Source organism: Mastomys coucha, unplaced genomic scaffold, assembly GCF_008632895.1.
Source record: "Mastomys coucha isolate ucsf_1 unplaced genomic scaffold, UCSF_Mcou_1 pScaffold6, whole genome shotgun sequence".
NCBI lineage: Eukaryota > Metazoa > Chordata > Mammalia > Rodentia > Muridae > Mastomys > Mastomys coucha.
In genome coordinates this window covers 87006344-87018708 of record NW_022196912.1, presented here as the reverse complement: position 1 = coordinate 87018708, position 12365 = coordinate 87006344, and the positions used below count along the sequence as shown (strand labels likewise).

General features: G+C 44.9%; 2 protein-coding genes across 2 annotated transcripts in view; both read left to right on the top strand.

Annotated features, from left to right (window-relative positions):
* L3hypdh (trans-L-3-hydroxyproline dehydratase) overlaps positions 1-3928 on the top strand; it is a 12940-nt gene extending 9012 nt beyond the window's left edge. The window contains exon 5 of the mRNA XM_031356714.1: positions 859-3928. Within this exon, the coding sequence (XP_031212574.1) occupies positions 859-984 (126 nt within the window). The 3' untranslated portion in view covers positions 985-3928. The remainder of the gene's footprint in view (positions 1-858) is intronic.
* A 2758-nt stretch (positions 3929-6686) lies between these two features.
* Positions 6687-10037, top strand: Gpr135 (G protein-coupled receptor 135). The gene has a single exon (XM_031357134.1). It carries the CDS (start codon positions 6826-6828, stop codon positions 8197-8199), a length of 1374 nt encoding a protein of 457 aa, XP_031212994.1. The 5' UTR covers positions 6687-6825; the 3' UTR covers positions 8200-10037.
* The last annotated feature ends 2328 nt before the right edge of the window (positions 10038-12365 follow it).

The window sequence follows — 12365 nt, the reverse complement described above, 5'->3', positions numbered from 1 at the left end:
TCTCTCTCTCTCTCTCTCTCTCTCTCTCTCTCTCACACACACACACACACAGACACACACACACGTACACATGTTTTTCTTAGTTACTTTTCTATTGCTGTGATAGGACACCATGACAAGGCAATGTATAAAAGAAAGCATTTAATTTGAAACTAACAGGTCCAGAGGGCTAGAGACCATGTCATGTTCAGGAATGTGACATCAAGCAAGCAGGCATGGCTCTGGAGCAGTAGCTGAGGGCTTATATCTTGGCCCAAAAGCAGGAGGCAGAGAGAGAGCTGAGAATGAAGTAGGCTTTTGAGGTTTGCCTTCCCCAGTGATACATCTCCAACAAAGCCATGCCTCCTAATCCTTCCCAAACAGTTCCACCAATCAGTAACCAAGCACGCCAACACATGAGCCCACAGTGCCATCCTCATTCAAAATACTACACTCTCTTTTTCTCCGTCTTAGTGGCATAAATAAGGCACCTCCAAACTAGAATCTATGGTCTGTCTGCATTGTCAGGCTATCAATTCTACCTCTAAATTATCTTGTGTTCTCTTTCTCCTCCCCACTACTGTCTTAGAACTCCAGGTATCAGTTAGCAATCAGAATTTTTTTTTCTTTTTTGAGACAGAATGTTGCTGTATAGCCTAAAGTTCCCTCTTAGTGGTTTCTGAGCTTCTAGACCCTCTCCCATGTTACCCCCCTTTCCAGGTAAGTTAGCTAAAACACACATCTGACTTTGTCACTCACTTCAAACCCTTCCTGTGCCTGAGGAATTATGTAGATTTCTCTACTTATGAGACCAAAGAAGCCTTAGAGACACTGGCCAGGAGGATTTTCTTAGTGTGTGCCTTTTGTCTTCTTTTTCAGGAAGCGAAGTGTGGAGATTTCAAAGCTGTCATAGTGGAAGTTGCAGGACAAGCCCATTACACGGGGACAGCAAACTTGACAGTAGAAGACGATGACCCATTAAAGGATGGCTTTCTTCTCAAGTGACTTTTTTTTTTCTTAAGTTTTAAAGGTTTTGCTTAGAAAATAATTACCTTTAAATGATGTTTTCTCTGTGTTATGTGCAAACCAGTATCCAGTTACACTTATAGGCTAATTTTTATACGTTCTTAAACAATATGTTGTGTCTAAATATAAGGTATTATACTTCCTATTTGGCATCCTTTTGAGCATAAATGTCACTAATGGGGCAAACACAGTGCTAAGAATCCAGAAACTTTTTAATCATGGGTATACAAGGCAAAATTAAAACACAGTTACTTAATCTATGCTATGGAAATGACAATACTTATAAGTTCTTTGAATGCTAGCTTCAGCTATAGACCACACAATAATAAATGTTGTGAGTTTGTTATTTTAATGTTCCGGTTTGAGTAAAATAAAGCCATCCATAAGCTTCATGCTCACAGAGGTGGGTTATTATAATGTTCTCAATACCTGGCATAAATAATCTTGGAAGGATCAAAAGGAGTCAACTTCTTTGACAGGCATTGTTAGAGCTGCTGCTGGAGTTTTGGTTTTGCTACGAAGCCTTCATTATTTACAACAACTGGTACCCAAGTGCCACAAAGTCACCAAGTAATGCTGCAAAGACCAACTGGTAACTGGATTTTTGCTATCTCTTTAGATGATACTATTTGGCTTGGGGTGGTATTTTACTTGTGTTTTCAGTTGGTTGTTTTTCCTTTGGTTCTTTTACTGGTTCTAGGAATTGATTCTACAACCTCATGCTACATTATTGAAATACAAGTGTGAAGTAAAAATCTTTAAGTCTTTGCAGTGAAATTGATCTCATGCCCTATCGGCTGATCTTGACTGGAGCCTTGTTCTTCACTGACAGGGCCCTGAGGAGGAAAGTCTAGAACATAGATAAAGGCAGGCTCAGGGGGTATTGCATAAGCCATGCTTTATGCTAAGCAAGTTTACTAAAAAGTACATTGTCTTATAATGCTATTTGTAGGAGGGAAATGCTGTTTGTGTAGCAGAAAGCTCTCATCCAATGGGACAAAGTCAGCAGGATGCTAACTAAGCAGTGCTACACAAAAGCAGCACAAGATACCCCAGGGCATCACAATCTAAGCACACAGAGTCCCTGGGATTGCTAACTCTAGAGTCTTCAATGAGGAAAGCCAAGTTGCCAGGATCTGAAACTTTTAACTCCTTCCAGGGCCTGGCCCCAGTCCCAGACTGGACTTTCCCAAGTTTGTCCCTGGGCAGGAATACAGACTGAGTTCCTGTTGTCTTTTCACGGGGGCTTTTGGGGAGCCTTGGATCAGCCTGGCTCTCAACAATCACCTGCTTGCCAGATTTTGAACATGAAGAAATCTCGTTTCTGGCATTCCAAGTAATCCCATTAATACTTACCTTTGAGCCTATTAAACACACACACACACACACACACACACACACACACACACAATGCTTGAAAGCCAGGTGTGGAGACACATGCCTGTAATCCCAGCACTTGGGAGGTGGAACCAAGAATATTGTAAAGTTTGAGGTCAGGCCTTGTCTTTTAAAAATAAAGTGGATCATTGTCTGCCATCCTAAACTGAAACATATACTGTGGTGCCTTTTGAAAACTTGGTATCCCTTCTGTGAGGTATGTAACGTACTTCAGTTCTGAGCACATTAGATACTGAATTAATCCATGTTAAGTAGTGGTCTCACTCAGCAAGCCTTCATTGACCCATATTTTGGGGGGTCTAAAACTTTATTATATAACCTAATGAAAATTATAAAATAAATATTTCTTATTTCCCCATTACCCCCAAGTAGTTGTGGTTTTGTGTCAAAACCATGGCTTACTTCAAAGGTCAAAGAGGCACTCTTATTAACTCAGTGTGACTAAATTTCCAGATTAGTGGATGTGCTGTATTTAAAGAAATAAAAGTAGAATCACTATTTTCTCTTAATCTTGTGTCACATTAATAAGACCAAACACATACACACCCTTTACTTGAAAACAGCACACTGTTGTTGGTATGCCATGGCTTCCAAGGGTGTAGAACTTTATCCATGACAGTTAGGAATCCTCAGTTCTTGGTGGTAATAAAGAATAGATGGCTTATGGTGGTTTTCCTTCTTGTGTCAGAATTGTGTCAACATAGTTCATTCTCCACTAACTGCCTCAGGGTAGAGCCCTCTGCCTCACCTGTGGGCTGCCGTGGCTTCATCCCATTTGTATATATGGCAAGAAGATACTGGGCAAGCGTGTTGGATCACTCATGAATCACATGGCTCGTAAAGTCAGTCCAGAGGCTGTGTGACTCCAACAGAATAGAAATGCTTAACATCCGACACTCTAATCTATCCTATCCTTCCCTCTGCTCCCTGCAACCCAGTCCATCTCAAGGCTTACTGATGTCAAGAGACTGGAGCATCCACCTCCTTCCCCTCGGTGGCACTGCCCCTGAGTGTTTAAATGTATTCATCTAAAAATGATAAAACAAGCTATCTTGTCTGTCTTTTAGCGTGCTTCCACCCCAACGTCTCCCCTTGGAATTCAAGCTTCTAGATACACTTTCCTCCTGTATCCAACCACTGTCTGGTTTCTGTGTCATTACTCTCTAGAAACTGCTTGGCCTGTTGGATAGAACGGTTACCACAGGGTTCATCACACCCTGACTGTGCTGGCTCTTTGTACTCAAGTGTGGTACCTGTGAGAGCAGAATTCCTAACTCTGTGGTGCAAGGGTCATCCCCACACTGACTCACTGAGGCTCCCTAGACCATTGGGTTGATACTCAGTCCCCAACTGCATGTGATACTGCAACTGTGTGGGCCACAGTCCATACCCTCTTCTTGTTCCAAATCTAGATTCTTTAAGAATTGGGCCACCTTTCAGCCCTCAAAAGCCACTCACTGTATACTGTTCCTCCGTAGAGCAATGTTCATACTTCTATGTAACCATTCTACTAAAGTCTTAAAATGCAGATTTGACTTGATTGGGCTTGGGTTGGGCTGTTTCCAATACTCTGGGATGTCCTGAGGGAGACTCCCCTTTGGTAGCAAAACTTTTTCTTTGCCAAAGGTAGGTTAATGATCCAATGAGGCTTGGGTTTCACAGGTGAGTGGGCCCTTACCAAGCAACTTCTCTTCCCCCTAAACTACTCAGAAAGTCTGTCTTTTAGGTAAAGGATGGAACTGGCCTCCACAAGCAACTGTCTGACTGCGATGACACCAGAAAATGTACCATTGTGCCTTACTAACTATATCACCCACCTGCCTTGCTCTGGCTCCTTTAACTGCTTCTTGATTTTAACCAGCCCTGACATTCTATACAGCATCCCTTTCTTTTTCATTCACAGTCTTACCCCTAAGTTATCCCATTCATACTTAAGGAAATAGGCCCTAGGGTTAGAATAGAGTGTCTCTGAAGAAGAATAAGGATGTTCTGAGGGGTAAGGACTGGGTTCCAATAGGAACAGAGAAACTGGCAGGGAAGACACTGGTGCAGACAAGGGAAGTAGTGAACCAGGATGGCGTGAGGTCCCTCATGCTTGTTTGAACCATGTCCCTGACTGTGGGCCTTGTTCAGTCAAGGTCAACTGCTAGTTTCATTGCACTTCCTATCTTGGTTAAGGTTTTACTGCTATGAACAGGCACCATGATCAAGGTAACTCTTATAAGAACATTTAATTGGGCCTGGCTTACGACACAGATTCAGAGGTTCAGTCCATTATCATCAAGATTGGAGCATGGCAGCATCCAGGCAGGCATGGTGCAGGAGGAGCTGAGAGTTCTACATCTTCATCTGAAGGCCACTAGGAAAAGACTAACTTCCCGGCAGCTAGGAGGAGGGTCTTAAAGCCCACATCCATAGTGACACAGTTCCTCCATCAAGGTCACACCTCCAAATAGTGCCATTCCCTGGGCCAAGCATATCCAAACTACCACACCTCCATATAACACTCAGTCTCCACAGTATAGCACACAAATGCTGTCCTGTGAAAACCATACACATTTCCCGTTTACCGCCTCCCGCACCACTTGCATGTAGCCTAGAATTCAGACACTCTCAGCTTCAGCATTAACCTCTTGCATTCATGTTTGTATTCACTATATCTCTTCTTCCTTCTCCTCTGCTCCCTCCTCTCAACAGTCAACGAGGTTTGGCATAAAAACTCTTTATCAACCACTTAGCAACTATCTCCATTGAATTTCATATTAAAACAAAACACTCATCTCCTTGTAATGTATTTGTATTTGCCCAAGACTGTAAGTCTTATAGGACAAGGGCTTTTATTTGCTGTTTCCAAAAACTAGGTTGAAGATCATATTTACTAAACAACCTGTAGGTTTTCTATTTTTGATTGAAATGTTTGTCATTTGGTGTTGCCTTTGCCTGAAGGGGATGTGGGGCTTTCTGGAAACATTTTTAGTTGTTGCAACTGCTGCCATCCAATGGGTAGATATGAAATGCTGCCAAGCATCCTCTGTATGGAACACCCCGACCAACAAAAAACAAAACATAATGATCTAGCCCAGACTCTGTAAAGCTGATTCTGAGAAATCCTTAAGTGCACTTGTATTTACACTCTAGGTTCTTGTAGCATACACTGAAATAAACCCTGTAACAGTGATATGTATTTCAAGACCCGCAAGTGTCCTAGTCATTCTTCAAGACTTTCTTGAGCTTGTGGGGGCATGAGCATCCCCCGGAGAGACTGTTGAAGTGCAAGAGCTTGGACCTCCTCCTAAGTATCAGATCAGTAGATTTTGTATCTCTGGAAGTTCTCCAGCAGTGTTGATGTTGCTGGTCCTGTCCCCACACTTTGCAAACAGTCGCGTTAAAGAACACAGGTAACCAGAAGGTTTAGTCAAGCCTTTCCTACTCAAGGCCATAGCCACAATCTGGAGATGCAGTGTTGCTGGGCAGCCAGGCCTTTTCTGGTCCTGTCTCTCCCCAGTCAGTATTCACCAAAGTGCAAGTGACTGGCGGTGCCTTATATGGCACACATACCACATCCTAGAGACCTAATGGAAATAGGGGCAGAACCTATGCCCCTTTCTGTCTCTCCCCACCTTGAACAGTAGATGGCATCTTCCCTCCTAGATCCACATGCCAGTCCTTGAGAACACCTGCTCAGAAATAGGCTTAAGTGGGGAGCCCAACCTCACGAATATTCAGTGTCAGCAAGGAGTCTACTGAAACAAATTCATTACAGCAGTGGTTTTTCAAAGTGTGGCCCTTGGGTCATCATCACTACCAATATGAATTCTTGGTCCTCACCCAGAGCTACACTGTCTGAAACTGAGACTGGAATCTAGTCTCTTGTAACATGACTGATTCTGTTGTCCACTCAAAATAGAGAGGTACTGGAATACCCTACCCCCATCCCTTCCAGTTCAACATCTCCAGGTGTGGACTATTTTCCTTTCGTACCTGTGTAAGCCAGAGATGCCCACAGCAGCATCCCCTTCCCTGCCCAAAAGGCCTCCTCCCCTAGGGCATCTGTGCTGGACAGGAAAGAACAAGAGCACCTCAACTGAACCTGTTTGCGGGGTTGTCTAGCTTTCTCCGGCCTGCCACGGTGCCGGGGGTGAACCACGCCATCTCTCAGACTTGCAGACCCTTAGCTTGGTCACCCTCCGGCTGGGAAAGGAGATAACGTGGGCCCGCTTTTCCTAAGTACCCCGCTAGCGTCCCGCCCAGCGCTCCTGCGTAAATAGGCGGTTCCCTCGGCAACGCCTGGAACCCACGTCAAGGTTCCGCCAGTCCCGGGTGGTGACCGAGTCCCACCCACTCCCCGCGGCTGCCGTTCTGGTCCGTACAACCTTTCACCCTGCTGCGGTATGAGCAAAGCGACGGCCTGCGCGGGACCCCATGGAGGAGCAGGCGCGGCCGCCTGGCCGCCCGACCGCGAGTGCAGCCTTGTCGGGTAGCGCGCATCCGGGAGGGGCGACTTCCACGGCCACCGCGGCCGCGCTGTCGTTCAGCTCCGTAGCCACCGTAACGCTGGGAAACCAGAGCGATGCGGGCAGGCCTGAGGCGGGGGGGTCTCGGGGACCTACACCGCTGCTATGGCACGGGGCAGCGGTGGCCGCTCAGGCGCTCGTGCTCCTGCTCATCTTCTTGCTGTCTAGCCTGGGCAACTGCGCGGTGATGGGGGTGATCGTGAAGCATCGGCAGCTGCGCACGGTCACCAATTCCTTCATCCTGTCGCTGTCCCTGTCGGACCTGCTCACCGCGCTGCTCTGCCTACCCGCCGCCTTCCTCGATCTATTCGCGCCACCCGGGGACTCCGGGCCCTGGCGCAGCTTCTGCGCGGCCAGCCGCTTCTTCAGTTCGTGTTTCGGCATCGTGTCCACGTTCAGCGTGGCGCTCATCTCGCTGGACCGCTACTGCGCCATCGTGCGGCCGCCACGGGACAAGCTGGGCCGGAGGCGTGCGCTGCAGCTGCTGGCCGGCGCGTGGCTGGCTGCCCTCGGCTTCTCCCTGCCCTGGGAGCTGCTCAGGGCACCCCGGGAGCCCCCGGCTCCGCAGAGCTTCCACCGCTGCCTTTACAGAACCTCCCCAGACCCTGCGCAGCTGGGCGCCGCCTACAGCGTGGGACTGGTGGTGGCTTGCTACCTGCTGCCCTTCCTGCTGATGTGTTTCTGTCGCTACCACATCTGCAAGACAGTGCGCCTGTCGGACGTGCGCGTGCGGCCGATGACCACCTACGCGCGCGTGCTGCGCTTCTTCAGCGAGGTGCGCACAGCCACCACCGTGCTCATCATGATTATCTTCGTCATCTGCTGCTGGGGCCCCTACTGCTTCCTGGTGCTGCTGGCTGCGACCCGGCAGGGTCAGGCCACGCAGGCTCCCTCACTGCTCAATGTGGCGGCTGTTTGGCTGACCTGGGCCAATGGGGCTATCAACCCGGTCATATACGCCATCCGCAACCCCAACATTTCCATGCTCCTAGGACGCAACCGCGAAGAGGGGTACAGGACTGGGAACATGGATGCTTTTTTGCCTAGCCAAGGCCTAGGTTTTCAGGCCAGAAGTCGCAATCGCCTTCGAAATGGCTGTGCCAACAGGCTTGGGGCTTGCAACAGAATACCTTCTTCTAACCCAACCAGTGGGTCAGGAGGAGAAGTGGTCATGTGGGCTCGAAAAAATCCAGTTGTGCTCTTCTTCCGAGAGGATCCACCAGACCCAGTTATGACAGTCGGCAAACAGCAGAAATCTGAAACCAGGGACAGTAGCATTTAAGAAGGGTTGGGGTGGACAGCTCGTAATAGCAAATTTCCACCTCTTTCATTGAATGATGTGGGAATCCGGGGAGAATCCTTTATTTCATAAAGCCAAACATTTAAAAACTAAAAAGACAGAAGTGGAAGAGTTACCACTTCATTATCAAACATAAAATGTAAAAGAATGTTCCCTTTCTTCAAAAGCAGCCAAGGGAATGTGAAATGCAAAAAAATCAAAAACAATCTTAAACCACTCAACCAAGGCATACGTGCTAAAAAGCAACAAAAAAATAAAATTCACAGTTACTGAAGATCTCATGTTACAGGAATCACACTGTGAGACAAAAATCATTGAACTGAACTTAACAGTTCAGTTGTTCTGAACTTGTATTCAAATGCTGTTTGTTTGTTTGTTTGTTTGTTTGCTTTTAATGACCTATGTCCCTTGGATCTGTCTGAAGACCCCTGTACTTTCACCAGCATTCAGCAAAACTTCAGGCTCCAGAGCCTGCAAGTCTGACCTGCTTTGGGGGCTTAGAGCAGAAATGTCATTAACCAGATTGATGCGCTCGCTCTCCTTCCCAGAATTTTTGTGCAAGATTTTAAATTTGGAGTTTATTTTAAACCACTTTTGGATTTTGTAAATGTCATTTATTACTAGATATAATTCAGTGTTCCAAAGGGCAAAGTGAACATACTGTGGTTGTTTAAACAGAAGACTAATATTATATATAAAAACCAATGTTTCTTCTAAGCCCATTTTAACCTCCAAATTATCTGTCTTGGAAAACCCTGGCTGTGTCCTTCCTTTAAACTGTTCCTGTTTGATAGCTTGTATGAATGCCGCTCCAAATGTTTTAATTAAAAAAAAATAATAATTTTCATACTAGAAAAGTAATTCTCAATGCTCACCAGATAAGATGCCTGGAGGAGACTCTCAGACCTGCTGAGCTTCCTGCAAGTCATGGCTACAGCTTCTGTGTGTCATCACCCATGATGGAGTGGGATTTTGGCAATGCAGCTGCTGGGAGGTGTCCATATTCTTATAAGTAGCCCCAATAAATTCACTGACTCACCAAGTTTAAAAAAAAAAAAAAGTAATTCTCTATTGGGGTAACTTTTTTTTATAGAGCCCAAGCTATAATTTGAAATCAAATTCTTTGAATATAGTGAGTGATGCTAAATATGTATGTAGGCATATATATTATACACACATATTATACATTTAGTACCAGCTTTCCTATTTAGCCTTTAACTGCCAAATGTGATTCCAAATGGAATTCTAAAAGTAGTTTGAAAAGTATGAGCACATTCTTGGAATAGCCATAGAACATCCTAGGAGGACATACATTCGATTTAGAAGTTTGGGTATGTTTTAGTAGCAGATTGCTGCTTTACAGGTATGGCTTATGTAGAATATTATAGTCATCATTAGTATGATAATTGGTTCGGGGTTACAAGGTGGAATAAAAATCCATTGGCTCAAGGTTGGAGAGACACCTCAAGCCAACTGAAAATATTTTCAGAAACTTGCAAAAAATTTTGTAGTAACTCAGAAGCACAATCTAAGCTTTGTATATGTGAAATTTCTCACACTGAATGTCACCTTGGACTTCTTGCCATCCCTGACTCGGCTTCTCTTTCATCCAGTATTCCATAGCTTCAGCTGAATAAGCACTTTAAAAAGTTTGAAAATGCATCTGTTATGTGAAGATTTCACTGTGAACTAGCCAGCATTACATAAATGTAAAGCATTTAAAGCATTTAAGATGTACATTCTCATGTGGGGTAGGTGAGGGTACAACATTGTTTTGTAATCAAAGATGGAAATACATGATTCTTGTCTTGACAAGCAAAGATGTTTATTTTTTATTTTTTCTTATTCCCTGGAAGTTTGTAAGTTGCTTGGGTATGTTATTGCTGCAGTCAATGTAGCACAATGGTGATAGGGGGGAAAAAAAAAAAACAACTCTCCTTTCTAAAGCCTATTATAAGGTTACAGGCTTAATGCAACCAGATCTGGGATTTGAGGAGAAATCACAGTCTTGCCATTGTGAAATTTATATAGCAGAGACTCTTATTTTGTAGAAAGATTATGCGATTAGACGAAGGAGGCAGTCCTGTTACAAAGTGAGGGATCACCTACAAAGAATTGAGGGAAGGAGTGAAACAATAGGTGTGGTGTGGAGTAAACCTGAGGGTCATACAGGGGGTGAAATCTAACAGATTGGAAGCCATGAGGTGGCAGTTTTGAGGGGCATTATGGAAGAAGGGGGATTGCCCTCTACATTGTCAGGGAAAGGAAATGGTCATGAAAGAGACCATTCTAGAAGGCATTCTGGTAGTGGTTCTCAGGATCCTAGCTGGCAACAAATGAGGGAAAACAAAAGACCCTAATTAAGTTGATGAACAATGTGTATGTGCATGTGTGCGTGCCTGTGCATTGATTTTTTTCATTTTCTACCATATGGCTATTAGGTGGTTGAATTGGGAGTTGCCCTGCAATCTGTTTAGCTTTGTGACCCCTCCCGTCTCTGTGTAATGGCAGGGAACGAGGGTGAGAAGTTATGGCACCCTTCTTATCATCCTCATCCTGGTGGATCACTTTGCTTTTATTTTGTCTAAGGCCTGTTTTCTTGGTGCTGAAGCAGCCAGCTGGTGGAAATCACAGGGGCTGCCTGCAGAGGGTGTGCAGCCTCAGTGAGGGCCTTGGGCTTTGTGAGAACCATCCACAGTCAGGACTCCTTAATTGGAAGAGGTGGGGAGGGGAGGGGAGAAAAGAGGAAGGGAGGGGTGGGAAGGGATATCCTTTTCAAAAGAGTGTCAAAGAAAGGAGATGACACTATACAACCTAGTAGACAAAGGGAAAAGAAACTATGTAACACTGGGAAGCATTAAGTAGTACATGGTGTATAAAAGGTGTAATATAATCTGTCGTATTTTATCTATTTCTAGTTTATTTCACTAGGGTTGCAACAGTAACCGTTGTTAGTACTCAGAAGCTATGCAAATTGGCCTACTTATATTCATAGCAACCTTGGGAATAGGTTACTGTTGTGGTAATATTTAACATCAATTGGAAGTTTCTACCCCACCTTAGATCATTTAGATCCCAGATAAAAGACACAAAACTTTCATGTTTATCATAAGCCTTAAACAGCACTAGAGCTGAGCAGGTATCAACTCTCTATGGCTATTTTGTCTACTTCCCTGTACAGCCCTCTTACTCCAACTGGTCAGCCCTCATGGCCAGTTCTCATCATCCCTTACCCCATGACATCTTCAATTCAATATCCCTCTCTCCTCATGTGCTTCTGCCTCAGAGCCCAAGCCAGGGAACCAAAACTTTGCCTACCTCTCTTCTGCCCAGTTATAGACTGTAGACATCTTTATTCAACCAATAGTTTTAAATTAAGGAGTAAGGTTACAGAGCATCACTTGGTGTATGTTAGGATCTCCTGATCCCAAGGGGCAACCAGACCTTGGGGGGGGGGTGCTAATATTTAGCATTACAATACATAGCAAAAGACCAAACCTCAACAGAGTGCTCTTCTTTCTTCCTTCCTTCCTTCATTCCTTCCTTCCTTCCTTCCTTCCTTCCTTCCTTCCTTCCTTTCTTTCTTTCTTTCTCTCTCTCTCTCTCTCTCTCTCTCTCTCTCTCTCTCTCTCTCTCTCTCTTCCTCCCTCCCCCCCCCTCTCTTTCTTTTTTGGTTTTTCGAGACAGGGTTTCTCTGTATAACTCTGGCTGTCCTGAAACTCACTCTGTAGACCAGGCTGGCCTCAAACTCGGAAATCTGTCTGCCTCCCAAGTGCTGGGATTAAAGGCGCGTGCCACCACTGCTCTGGCTCACAGATGTGAAATCTGAGGTGCAAAAGTGTGGTGTGATTTGTCTGAGATCAGAAAGCCAGCAAGCACCAAATGTAAGATTAGTATCCAATAAATTTTGTTACAAGTCCCTCTAACCACCATGCTCTACTACCTCTCTCATTTGTAGAAGACAGTAGGAGCAAGCTATCAAAGGAATGGAAAGTAAGTATTATAAGTTTAAAAGAGAGACTGTTTAATGTGAAGAACGGCTATGTAAGATATGTGTTTGTCGTTGTTTTGTTTTTTAATGTAGGAAGCCATCCCAAGCAGTTATTTTTCTGAAACAATCCTAATCCCCGGGCTAATGGCCCCAGTCA